Raw genomic sequence first — 14,571 nt, forward strand, 5'->3', positions numbered from 1 at the left:
TGCCAGGCTCTACGCCTTAAGAGTAAGCCGGACCCCCAGGAATAGACTGGCCACAGATCCCCCCTCTTCGCCCCTGGCAACTTATGGAACCACCGTTCGCGGAGACACATGCCTCCCTAAGTCCTCATCCGACATTAATACCCAGAATCCCATGAGCACCCCCCTCCCCCCAGTTTTCTCTTTCCACCCAGTTAAATTTATCACTTCTCCGTAGAAAGATTTTAATAGTGACAAAACATTTGACTATCCACCTCACAAAGCATTATAATATCAATACAAGTAAGTGTGTTCCGAAGAATCGTGATTTGATGCAAAATGTCACTGTAAACGCAAAATGTCAATAAAAATGTGGTGGAAAAAAAATACTAAGTGTATTCACCAATGAACAGCCAGCATTTCTAAAGTACAGCAACAGGAACCAATGAAAAAGATGGACGCTGCCTAGGCAACTAGGCAAGACCTAAAAAATACACAAGTCTCATTATCTCAGATTGTAAATAGCAGAGCTACAGATTTTATATCATGATATTGATGCCTACAAGAAAAACAATTACCTCCTTAGAAAGAGAGAACATTTATGCCAGGTGCTGGCACCATTGGTCCACAGATGCCCACATATTCCGAAGACTACCTCCATTTTGCGAGAGCCAGTGTTAAGAAAAAGGATGAGCAGTGAGCACATCAGGCACACACACACATGCATTAACTCAAACACAGACACAAATCCACTCATATAACAGACAAACAATACAGTTCACTACTTTTGTTTTAACCAACTCACATTGCTCTACCCGCCTACCGACTGGTGGTTTGCTTCAGAGCCCCGTGCTCGCTACTTGGCAAGCTCTGTATCAAACATACAGTTGTTTGACAGTGCAGGCTCGATCAAAGATCCTTTGGTGTCAATCACATTGCATATGTGATACTGTGCCAGCGGTTGTTATCAGAGCACTGGTGTTCAGGCCTCAGCGAGATGAGGGCTGCCATTTTAGGCCCCGTTTTTCTACCACTGCAGAAGAAACAATTGATGGACGGAATGCTGAACAATGCAAACATTCATCATCAGTCACAAGGATCTGGGTTTAATCCATCAATCTTTTGCTCACCACACCACCCCAGTCTGTACCCAGCTATATGCAAATCAGTCTTGACCCTGTTCCTTGTGGGAACAGTCCAGCCCAAACTGCCAAGCCAGGTCCTCCCTGGACAGGAAACCAGCATCCTGGGACCGGTTTCTGGGCATCACCCTTCATCAGCCAGGCTAGCTTGAATCCAGTGGTGTAGTGAGTACGGGACCCACGTCTGGGCATACCTTTCCCACTTAGGGCGACATATACAAAAGAAACAATTGATGGACGGAATGCTGGACAATGCAGACATTCACCCCAGTCACAAGGATCTGGCCGAAACCGGTCCAAGGATGTTGGTTTTCAGTCCAGGGAGGACCTGGCCTGGCAGTTCGGCCTGGACAGTTGCCATTCGCCCAGATCTCTGTACTGGGGTGAATGTATGACATTGTTCTGCATTCTGTCCATCAATTGTTCTTTTTGCATTTGTCACCCCAAGTGGGAGGGATATGCCCATACGTGGGTCCCGTGCACTCCATGCGCCTGGAGTCAAGCTATCCTGGCTGATGAGGGCTGAAAGCCCGAAACCGGTCCTAGGATGCTTGTTTGCAGTCCAGAAAGGACCTGGAATGGCAGTACGGGCTGGACTGTTCCCATTCGGCGCAGGATCAAGACTGATTTGCATATGACTGGGTCCAATCTGGAATGGCATGGTGAGCAAAAAAATGATGGATATAGGCCCAGATCTCTGTACTAAGGTGAATGTATGACATTGTTCTGCATTCTGTTCATCAATTGTTCTTTTTGAATTTGTCAACCCAAGTGGGACGAGTATGCCCAGACGAGGGTCCCGTGCTCTCCATGCCACTGGAGTCAAGCTATCCTGGTTGATGAGGGCTTAAAGCCCGAAACCCGTCCTAGGATGCTTGTTTCCAGTCCAAGGAGGATCAGGCCTGGCAGTTTGGGCTGGACTGTTACCATTGGGCGCAGGGTCAAGACTGATTTGCATATGGCTGGGTCTAAACTGGAATGGCGAGTAAAAAAAACGATGGATATAGGCCCAGATCTCTGTACTGTGGTGAATAAATGACATTGTTCTGCATTCTGTCCATCAATTATTCCTTTTCTGTTTTTCTACCACAGCACAATGCATCAGCGGTGTAAACAATACAAACTGTGCTTGTCAGATGGCCCAAGTGCCCATCAGACATGCACAATTGGTGTGTTTTTTCTAAGTCACTCTGAGAATTTGGAGCTTTACTGCAGTGGTGCTGCTGCAACTTTGAGCCTCCAAAGTGACAGGAAAGCAGGTCAGGCGAGCTCTCCTGGTCTAAGAGCCCTCAAGTGATGCTACTTTACATAAAACTGGAGCAAGACAGTGGGGTGGGAAAGTGTTGTGTGCATTGATCTAGATATTAATAGAACAGAAATATGCTGTATGTTTTTTTATATGCACTTTATTAAGGATTTGTAGGATACAAAATACATAGACATTTACCAACGGAGCTATAGCTCGCCATGGGGTCTCATCCAACAGTAATTATTGATAGCAGTTCCTCAACAACATCCCACCCCCATCTATGAAAGAATCACTTTATGTCTGTCCCAGTTGAAGAGGCATCATGTTTGGCAATAGGATTGCTACCTCACACATATCTGGGGGCGTTCTTCCTCAATGCCCTGATCTTTTGCCTTTCTCTTTAAATTTAGTTGACCAACATGAACCTTGCGAGTGGAGCCTTAAGCAGGATAAATGGATCGTACATCACAGCTCATCGACCTTCAGGCAGCTCTGTAGGCCCCGTACGGATCATGCACCCAGATTCTCAGGAGAACAGTGTGCACAACCCAAGAATCCGGTAAGGACCTGCCTTGTGTGGTGAATTCAATGCTCTCATGAAACTGGTGGGAGATGATGCTCCTCTGAATCAGGGTCAGAGGTATGAGGGTACTAAACGACTGTCTTGGACTTACGTGCATCTTTTCAGGGTCTGTGTATGCCCCGTCTCCAGTCTGATCAGCAGTCTTCTTTTACGGGCTTATGACCAGGCATCAGGATTGCATGATCAGTAGTTGTTGCAGCTGTCACCATGGTCGTCTTTCTGTTTGTGTGAAAGTAGGTCGGACCTCCTGTCTAACTAGCAGAGCGTACTCACTGATTTAATAGACCACACATAAGTAGCATTTACAAGCTGTAGGTTGTTTGTGGTCCACACGTTTTTTACCTTTATGATTTCTCAATCCCTTAATCGAGCTGGTTATTTACTTTTTGTGTGTGACAAAGAAAATAAGGCCTATTTTCCAAGTGGTATATTTCTTCTTCCACTGTTTCAGAAACTTAGCATTATCAACCAAGTGTGTTTATTGTGATTTACAATAAACAATAACATAAAACTGAATAGCGCAAGCACAACATGTATCCTTATCGGGCTTTGAGGTCTGTGGTGCTCAGCAGTGCTTGAAGAATGGGTGAGCCTCTGTTGGCGTTTACTAGGAGGTGTGGAGAGGTCACTTAGCTTCCCTGGATGTTGTACCGCATGTTCCTGAACTGTGAGGGGAGGGGGGGGGAGGGGGGCAGGGGGGAGGGGGGGGGGGAAGGGAGAGAGGGAGAGAGGGAGAGAGAGAGAGAGAGAGAGAGACTGACTGTTGGGAGACACTCCTGGGTGATCACAGGGGTGTGCGGCTGCAGAGTGAGTGTGCCATTAAGGGAAAAGAAAACAAGCATTTACAATGCAACGGCCTCACCTTTAAAAAAGTTATACCTGCAGAGACACATACACAGAGCCACAGACACACGCGCCCCCACCCTCCCCCACTCCTCCCCACCCCCCGTCGGGACGCACCCTCCAGGGCCAGCATGGACGGGAAGTCCTTATAGTTGGAGATGCCGGTGGAGTCGGTGATGCAGGTCTTCCACAAGTTGGACCAGAAGGTGGCCGTGGTGATGACCGTACCGTCGATGCTCGACACCTTCCAGTAGTCGGTGGGCAGCGTGGAGCAACAGTTTTCATAAATAAGGCCCAAAGTTTCTATTAAGAGGAAGTCATAGTGCAAGGATTTTTGGACCCACTGGCAAACGTTTTGTGGATGTGGACTCCTCAAGAGGGGTATATTTTCAGCTTCCTGCTGCAATATGGGACTGTTGGAGCCCTGTTCCTGGTAGTGCAGTAAGACAGTAGCACACCACTTAAGGTGCATTTGAATAAACACATTTCAGTTGAATATTCACACACAAAATTGTATAATATAATCAGTTTTACTCCTGCTGAATTGTCGAACCTAGAGCACCTAGAGTGTGTGACAGTTATAATTGCCTTTAACCTCTCACACCTCTCACAGAAAAACAATTCTGGTCGATTAAAATATTGAATTAGGTATTCAAACTTTCCTCTATAAAAACTGCAATTATTTTTTCTCCATAAACAACGTGCCTTCTATTTCGGGGATGGTATTTCTAAAATATATTTAAACACATTTAGACGATTACTTTGTGAGTTGGTCACCTTAATGTACTGGATAGCAAAAGCTGTGTTGTGTGGAAGGTTTCTTAAAGTGTTTATATAAACTGGCATTTTTTTATTGATATAACTAGCATCTTGAATTGTGAAAGAAAATATTTTTATCAGAATGACTCTAAATGCACGTCCATTAATCAAATGTTCAGTTTATTGCACTGTTACATCAAGTGCACAGACTGTTTTTGCCAAAAGTGTTTCTTTTACAGTCACACAAGTTGATCATATTGCATCCTTACTTTTTTATGTTGAATCACGTGTGCTGCTGTTAGTAAATTAAACGAACTATTTTTGCTATACAGTTGTTTTGGATTTCATACCTATTAACTTTAACATGTCTATCTTACAAAGAATACAATATTAGGCAGCATTATTGTTGATGTACGAGAATAATCCTCGGGATTGGCATATGTTTAAAAAAAACGTGTTGGTTCTCGGTTTACAGGGTAACCTTCAGTGGTGTAAACAAAGTCCGGTGCGGGGGAGGGGGTGGACCGGTGGGCTCCGTAAAGGTGATAGGTGGTGGGCCCAGGGGAAGGAGGGAGGGCCCATGTACTTTGCAGGGACCCCTTCAAGTTTCGTTACGCCACTGGTAGCCTTGCAGTAAAAAAAAAAAATGTAAAAACATTGCGGTGCTATCAGCCAATAAATAATTGTATCCCGAGGTCTTCTTTCGCTGCACCATGTGCACTAAAGTTAAACGGGGGTCTTCAGTCCCTTTGTTCGCCGAGTGGTAAACAGGTGAGTTGATGCTTTCTCTGGTGCCTGGACCTTTCTTTTTCAATCTTAGTGCCAAGTTTCGCGAAAGCTCCATGTACACCCTAGGGCTAGGCACTGCGTTTAACTTTAGGGTCTGAAGGGGATATGTGTGTGTTTGCCATCGGCACCAACCCTTCTTTACTGGGAGCTGGACCCACTCCTGTTCGCATTTGCAACTAACTATGGAAGATTCCACCTATTTTGCCAATCCCTTGTGTGCATGAACAGGACAAGAATCGTTCTCTCTGTCGATCTAGTTCTACAGCCGGGTCTGGTGGCTAAGGGGACTAATGCGTCCACTGTAGGGTCCTATGTTCGACCTCATGGTTGCAGGTTGAAATCCTGGGGGTCCCCTCAGCCTTTCATCCATCTGAGGTCCATAAAATGAGTACCATTGAGTTAGGTTATTCTGCGCCAAGATGCCTACCTTATAAATGCACGTTATTTCCATGCACCTAGACACCCTCGCCTCTGAGATTTACTGTGATTTGCAGATCCCAAGTTTCACCCTACCGTGGTAAATGAACAAATGCAAGGCAGGCACCCACACCCGAAGGCCTTACACATCAGCGTGTGCTGCGTCCCTACGTTTTCAAGCCCAGAGACTGCAGCTGTGTGTTTCTTCTTCGGCGGACGGCTCGGCCGTCTGACCTCCCCTGGTGCTGTGCGCAGAGTAAACACTGCCCTCTCTCAGCACACCCCCGGACTCCTAGGGGCCGCGGCTTCGTGTGCGACCATCGCTGATGCTCATCCCAGCCTGCACAGGCGGGCTCCGGCCGTTTGTCTTTCAGCACCTAATGGGCGACTGCTGCCCTCGGCCTGAGCTCAGGTCACACAGGGCTCCCTTTGCTGCCTGGCCACTCGTCTCCTACTGCTACACGTGTGCATCCTACTGCCCCACCATATACCTGCAGCCCCGCACTCGGCTGTGCCACCCGCACTGAGCACAGCGCCCCCCCACAAACTCGGACTGCAGTGTTATCACGTCCAATCACCCAGCTTGCCTTCTGTGTACGGCTTTGTGTCTCTTAATCGCTCCTACGCGAATGTATGTTTTTCGTTCAATAAACAGAAACACAGCTACCCATCTATCCACACACAGCAGAAAACAGACTGACCCCCGCGAACTCGCAGGGACACATGCACTGAAACACACGCACGCACAATATACACAGGCGCACACTCACATAAACACAGAATCTCTCCCACCCTCACATACACACAGGGCACGAGTCGGGGTACCACGCGGGTGGACGGCATCCCCCCACTTATTTCCGAGGGTTTTTCAGGGTGGACGCCGTCCACCCTGCTAAATCAAAACCGTCCACCATTAATAAACGGGAGCGCGGCGCACACAAAGTAAATAAAGCATTTCCGCATTTGTCCGTAATTTTAAACGGGCACAGCTTGCCCCCACCTCCCTTCTTGACTCCGATGCTGTATGAAAGCTCAGACCCCCAGCAGCACTGTAGAGGCGCAGCGGGATGGCTACCCTCACACCTCCAGCCCTTGATGAGCTGTTAAAAGGTGCTCGAAGGTGACTGAGAGGGAGGGGCGGCAGCTTCGGAGCAGCGACATCCATTCACATGCAAACAGCCCTGAATGCGTCTTGTATCTGCTATTTAGAGGGGGGTTCACACATTCCATTTCTACCCAGGGCCCCAAACATCCGAGACTCGGCCAGATTACACCCTGGATTACACCCAGGCACCACGTGGTTCTCTTCACATAGCTTAATTACTGTCACTAAATTGTAAGCAAACCTCGGTTTTTCAAACATGCAGGCTATAATGTAAGAAAATAAAGAAATGGCACAATCGCACCCACACTGAATAACAAAGTATGGAGGACAATCAGTTCAATCAGTTCTCTCGGAGTATCTCCTGTAAGTACAGTACATCACAGTGGGGGATGGCATTTTGAACAGAGAGCCTGTCTTCTCGTTGTCTTGTGCAGGAGAGGAGCCCAAGATGATACTAGAATACTGCATGCCCACCCCTGTGTTCCCTCTCCTGTGATGGCTCCTGCCCTCCCCTCAGTGATGGCACCTGTCCCCCCATGTTGTGGCCCCAGTCCATCCCCACCTGTGATGGCTCCTGTCCCCCCCGTGGTGGATCCTGTCTCCGCCCTGGGTGGCTTCTATCCCAGTCCTGGAACAGCCCCTGCAGCGAGGGTGAAGTTCTTGATGGGCCTCTTCTCAAAAGGGCTTAGCTCAAAATTAATATGGAAAGGTGGGCGTGTAAGTAAGTGAAGGGATGTGTGAATGGCTGGATGAATTAGTGAAAGGGTGAATGGAGGAATGAAAGATTGAATAAATGGATAATGAGAGAGGATAGATGGATTGATGATTGAGGGGAAGGATGGAGAGAAAATGTAAATAGCTGGCTGTATGGGTGGAAGGGTAGCTGGATGATTGATGAGGGGAAAGATGGATGAGGGGAAGGATGAGGGACGGAGGGAAAGGATGGATGGATGAGGGGAAGGATAAATGGATGAGGGGAAGGATGGATGGATGGAGGGGAAGGATGGATGGATGGAGGGCAGGATAAATGGATGGGATGGATGGATGGGTGAGGGGAAGGATGGATGAAAGGATGGATGGATGAGGGGAAGGATGAAGGATGGATGGATGAGGGGCAGGATGGATGGATGGGTGAGGGGCAGGATGATGGATGAGGAGAAGGATGGATGGATGGATGGATGGAGGGGAAGGATGGATGGATGAAGGGCAGGATAAATGGATGGGATGGATGGATGGGTGAGGGGAAGGATGGATGAAAGGAAGGATGGATGACAGGAAAGGATGGATGATGAGGGGAAGGATGGATGGATGATGAGGGGAAGGATGGATGATGAGGGGGTGGGTGAAAGGATGGATGATGAGGGGAAGGGTGGATGGATGGATGATGAGGGGATGGATGGATGGATGATGAGGGAATGGATGGATGATGAGGGGGTGGGTGAAAGGATGGATGGATGGATGATGAGGGGAAGGATGGATGGATGATGAGGGGAAGGATGGATGGATGATGAGGGGAAGGATGGATAGATGGATGGATGATGAGGGGAAAGGATGGATGGGTGATGAGGGGAAAGGATGGATGGATGATGAGGGGAAGGATGGATGGATGATGAGGGGAAGGACAGATGGATGGATGGATAGATGATGAGGGAAAAGGATGGATGGATGATGAGGGGAAGGATGGATGGATGATGAGGGAAAAGGATGGATGGATGATGAGGGAAAAGGATGGACGGATGATGAGGGGAAGGATGGATGGATGATGAGGGGATGGATGGATGGATGATGAAGGGAAGGACAGATGGATGGATGGATGGATGGAAGGATGATGGGTGGGTGAAAGGATGGATGGAGAGTGGGTGAAGGGATGGATGGGTGGGTGGATGGATGGATAGAGAGTGGGTGAAGGGATGGATGGATGGATGATGAGTGGGTGGGTGAAAGGATGGATGGATGATGAGTGGGTGGGTGAAAGGATGGATGGATGAGTGGGTGGGTGGATGGTGGATGGGTGAAAGGATGGATCAGTGGATTGGATGGTGGGTGGGTGAAAGGATGGATGAGTGTGTGCGTGGATGGTGGGTGGATGATGGGGGGTAGGTGGATGAGTGAAATGATGGATGGATTGATGGATTGATAAGTGCAAGGGTGAATGAATGGACATATGAGTGAAAGGGTGGGTGTAAGGATGGATGAGTGAGTGAAAGGGAGGGTAGATGGACAAAAGGATGAATAGATGTGTGAAGGAGTGAAATGATAGATGGATGAGTGATAGGGGCAATGGATGGATTCATGAGTGGATGAGTAGATGGATGGATGGGTGGGTGGATGGATGGATGGAAGGAAGGCTAAGTGAAAGGGTCGATGGAGAGAGAAAGGGAGGATGAATGGATGACTAAAAGAGTGGATGGGTGGAAGGATTAGTAAGTGAAAGGATGGCTGGATTGGTGAAAGGGTAAATGGCTGAATGGATGAGTGAATGGATGGATGGGATGAAGAGTGGATGGATATGTGTACAGATGGATAGGGTGAAAGGGTGGATAGATGGATGGATAATAGAGATGAGTGAAAGGATGGATGAGGGGATGGATGAAGGGATGGATGAGTGAAATGATAGATGGAAGGATACATGATGGATAGGTTTGCAAATGGTTGAATACTTTTGGAAATGGCTGGGCTTACTTATATACTATTGCGCGACCTCTGATGTGTCTGTAAAACGTACCTATTGTCCTGAAGTTTTGTCCTAAATTTTGACCTCCTGTCCTGAATTTGTGTCCTGACTTTTGACCCTTTGTCCTGAATTTTTACACTCACCGTCCTGAATTTGCACCAATGCCAGTTGGTCGCCCTAATTCTTTGTGTGGTAGAACCGAGGCTCTTTAACACAGCAGCATGAGAGTGACGAGAGAGAAACCTGGCAGAGTGCTGCCAAAGAGCTCTCCCACTCAGAATATTTCATTATTCAAGTGATCGTGAACAATTAAGGGTAAACTGAGATGTGAAAAACTAAACACAATGCGATGCGGCTGCACGAGACTTGAGGAGTTAATTAAGTATTAGTACTAGCAAGTGTGCTGTAAGTTAAATTAAAACATTTTACATGCACTGTGCGCCTCGTGCGTGTAGAATCAGAGTACCACTAGACCCGGCCCTGCCAGTTAAGTGCCGGCGCTAAGCACTGGTACAAATTAAGCCCTGCATTGAACAATTGACACCAGGCTACAAAATGTAAGTAGTATGATGGTGTACCCTTGTGTGTTCTTCCGTGTGTCGCTGTTTCCACATGGAATGTTTAATAATGACAGCAACGCCCCCTTCTAGTTTGTGTTGTCGGTCTGAATTGTATAATTTTGTGGAATGGGGAGGTGTAGGATGGCGCTGGATTGTTCATTTAAACATGACTCCATGATGACGTCTGGCTTGGCATTACGTATGTCAGTATATTTTTAATTTAGGCTCAATCCTGTCAGTGTTTGGATAATTGCACTACTGGATAGGGGGGCACAAAGTTTTGCAAAGGTTCTGCCCGCTTTCTTCAAGGGGTCCCCCCAAAATGACATCATGAGCTAGGCCCACCCCAATTTTATAGTAAGTAGTCTCTGTAAAGGGGGAAACAACCATTACAATGCATGAGTCATAATCGGCCCTTTTTTTAGGAACTATCACAAAAATAAACAGTATTAATACAAAGTAAAGCAATGTTTATATTTTGTTGCACTGAAGTAAATGAAGGCAAATAAGTCAAACTAAAATATACCAAATCTAAATACATTTCCTAAAATAAATAGAAATAAATAAATCTGCTAAAATAAATACAATGGCCAGTTAATATATCTAAAATTTAGGCATTGACCCAAGTTAATGCCCCGGCAGCTCCATTGTCTTCAACCAAGAATCCCAATGTTAGACTAATGTTCTGATTTGTTACCTTTGCTGCAAATTGTAAAGCGTTCTGATATCCTTCAGGATCAAGTTCGCGCTATATAAAACTTTATAAATAAAATAAATAAATCTAGCCACAGCTAGAGAGAGGCAGCTGGGACAAAACTATGTAATACAGAGTCGCTAGTTTACAATAGGTGGGGAGATAACATATAACACTCATCGATAGAATAACGTGAATATGGAGCCCTAGTGTGTGTAATAGTCATTGTTGAGTGTGGGAAGCAGCCTCTCTGGGAACCTGTAATGTATACAAAATCTTGCAGTCAAACTTTCCTGTAGTGTTTTGAAAATGTGTTGATGTCACCTTCGTCAAACTTCATCCACATTTGGGCTGCTAATTCCTCCATACAGGGACCTTAAGTCACAGGCTTAAGTACCAAGCAGCTTCAATTGTTAAATCTTGCATTATATGCAAATGATAGATCTGCCTTACATGTGATGTCACTTCCTGTTGTGATGTCACTTCCTGTTGTGATGTCACTTCCTGTTGTGATGTCACTTCCTGTGACCACGCCTACTTTGGAGAGTCCCCCCACTTCTTTTTTTAGGACTTGTGCCCTGCATACACATGCATACATGCATGCATAAATACATACATACATGCATCCATACATACATACATGCATTCATACATACATACACACATGCATTCATACATACATGCATTTATTCACCGTTGTACGAGTTTAATTGATGGCAAGTAGTCTCGGCGTAGATAACAAAAGAGAAACAAAGAGGTGAAACTCTTATTAGCACATCACAACGGACCTGCGCCAGAGCAAAAGTTCAGGGTGAAAGGCATGGCTTAAATGATATTTTTCTAATTACTTATGTCATTAAAAAATAGATTGTGCGATGTTCTAAGCATCACTCGAACTCCGAAACCCATGATGCTATTTTTTTTGTCTTTCAGTAGGTAGTAGCAATAGTTCATCGTCGCAACCATGATCTCATTTCATTGAAATCACCAAAAAGCAGGGCGTTTTTTTTTAACATTTAGCGCGCCATAAAATGTGACTGAATCTATACATAAGGATGGTAACTAGCATCGGATTGGCTGCATAGATGACGTGTGAATAGAAATGTTCACTCTGTGCGTGGGCCTCCTTTGTCTCAGTTTAGAGTTTCTAATCTCTAAAGATGTGCCTTCAGGTGTGCAAAATGACCCCACAAAGTAACACCGGAGTTGCACTTTATGACGCGAGGAGTGCATAATTCATTCCACAATTACGTTTTGAAAATGCAGATGATGTTGAATAAAAATGCACCATAAATCCGCACATGAAACAGAGATAATACCTGCACATGACGCGGTCATCGATGTTACAAGCTGTGAATAAAGTCAGTACAAATATATGCAAAAAACATGAGGTGTGTGAATGTATCTAAGACCAGTGCTAGCTGCTGAGAACAGCGTCTGACCATCTACAACCGGGCTCTGCCTCACTGACGTTTTTGTGTCAGAAGGCAGAGGGGTGTGAAGAATGTACACGTACAAACCTAGATATAATTGCAAAAATGTGAGATCAGCTCAAGCAGGACACACGGACAAAAATAAGCATTATTTATACCCCATTTTTTATGTAACAAAAATCACACTCTAGTGTTACGCTGTAATTTACAGCGGGAGGGGGGACGGGCACAAGGACAGCGGGAGGGGGGACGGGCACACGGACAGGGGGAGGGGCGGCGGGAACGGGCTCACGGACAGCGGGAGGGGGGCGGTTTGTTGTTGTGTACTATTTACCCTGTCCCCTAAACGGTCTTAAGGGTACCTCCCTCCTTGTGTTGTGAGTTGGGGGGCGGGAACGGACAGCGGGACATCACGCAACGCACCTCTGCAAAGGACACTTCCGAAATGGCGAAAACAAAGCTTTAAAAAAAAAACACGCCCACAGCCGCATGACATGGGCAAAAGCCTAAAATTCTCGGGAACGCCCACGAATCTGCTACGGCATTGACAGACAGATCTCTGTTCCAATGGCTAGTCTCCATTTATGGAGCTAGCCAATGGAACAGAGGGGCGGGACAACACATACATACTGTACACATAAGATTTCGCCTGCACAGCTTTCGACAGGCGAAACCTAAAAACATGAAGTAATCAAATAAAGCTATGCTGATCTCCCAAACTATAGTGCACTATTGGGTAAATGAATTTTACATATACTTATACATCAAATCTTGTGGAATTAATGCAGTAGTAACGTCTTTGGAATATTTTCAAAATCTCTGGAAGTTTCTTTAAAGTGACCTAATCGGAATGGTATACTAAGAAATCATAGCACCTATCCTGCTATGGTCGGATAAGAGACTGCTTTGTGTGGTTTACGAATGGAAATGAGTCATTGTTTCTTGCCCGCAGGTCGAAGTTCTGCCATCATGGTCCTCGTAGCCTTTTATGCACCTTACCACACACAATTTCGGGGAGTCCCTGAAAACGGGATAAGAGACTAATCTGGAGTCGCCTTTAGTTCTCTTATGGATAATGAAAGTAACCCCATCCGTGGTGAACATCTTACCTGTTAAGTCGAGAGCTCTGGCATCTGACACACTTATAAGAGCATTGCTAGTTTTACCGATAGCTCTTTCTTGGACAGATGTTTATTGCTTTGCCAAGACAGTAAAAGATTAAGGATTTTGTTAACATCCCAGAGAGATGAGTACTTAGGTTCCAGAGGCAAGGAAAGCCGTACCCCTCAGAGTAGTTTTCTCATCAGAGGATGCTCTCCCAAAGGGTAACCATCAGTCGAAAATGGCCAGCTGAGACAGCTGGATAAAAGGTGTTTTCCAACCTGCACCCCAATCCTTGATCTGCGATATCGGGCAGGAAGTTAAGGATATCAACATCGTCCGACCCTACAGGACCCACGTTCCTCTGCATGCACCAATGAAACCAATCTAACATTCAGATCTGTACCTTGTAACCGTAACATGCACCCTGGCTTTGGCCAGGAGATGTTGAGCTTGTCTCCAAGAGTCAGGGACTTTCCATCCTGCCCTGTTATCCTCCAAGTCATTAAATGTAAGTTTCCATTGATTACGAGATGAAGCTGGGCGTTCCTTATAGGATATTGGAGAAAATCTGGGCAATTAGGTAGAAGCAATGGAGAATCCCAGGAAAGTTCATTTGGACCTGGATACCACACTTAAGATCTTTACACCAGAGTCACCACAATTAAGTCTATTCCCTGTTGCCTCCCTTAAGCCGATAACCGTGTCAGCATGGAGGAGGAAAGGCATATCCCTGTTTCTTGAGCCATTCCTGTAGGAAGGCATCCATTGCCATCACCTTCGGGTCAAGTCTCCAGCTGAGGTATCTGGGAAGTTGATAGTCCTGCCTGGAGGCGAAGAGGTCCACCGTGAATGGACCCCATTGGCTTGAGTTGGAGGAAGATCTGCGGAAGAAGCATCCATGCACATGTATCCTGGAAGTTATGGGAGTGCAAATCTGCTGTTGTGTTGAATGTTCCTGGCAGGCACTCCGCCATCACCGATTTGTTGTTCTCCAGGCAATATTCCCAAAAGTTATTGACGAAATCTGCTAGGACTCTGGACCATGTTCCTCCTAGGTGATTTATGTATCGCAGTGCCACAACATTGCCCATTTTCATGAGCACTGTGGACCTGATTTTGTCTTTGGTCCAGCATTGGACTGCAAATTAACCTGCTAGGAGCTAGAGACAATTAATATGTTAACTCTGTTTGGATGTAGACCATCTCCCTCCAGTAGAACATTTGCTGCAGTTAGCATCCTATC

General features: G+C 46.2%; 1 protein-coding gene across 5 annotated transcripts in view; it reads left to right on the forward strand.

Moving 5' to 3' along the window:
* The window catches only part of TTLL5 (tubulin tyrosine ligase like 5), a 1,386,223-nt gene that overhangs the window by 876,621 nt on the left and 495,031 nt on the right, over positions 1–14,571 (forward strand). For all 5 annotated transcript variants that reach the window (XM_086937525.1, XM_086937527.1, XM_086937530.1 and 2 more), the window contains one exon: positions 2,778–2,926. In XM_086937525.1, the coding sequence (XP_086793651.1) occupies positions 2,778–2,926 (149 nt within the window). The remainder of the gene's footprint in view (positions 1–2,777; positions 2,927–14,571) is intronic.

The sequence above is a fragment of the Lissotriton vulgaris genome, chromosome 9 (genome assembly GCF_964263255.1).
Source record: "Lissotriton vulgaris chromosome 9, aLisVul1.2, whole genome shotgun sequence".
In the NCBI taxonomy this organism is placed as follows: Eukaryota; Metazoa; Chordata; class Amphibia; order Caudata; family Salamandridae; genus Lissotriton; species Lissotriton vulgaris.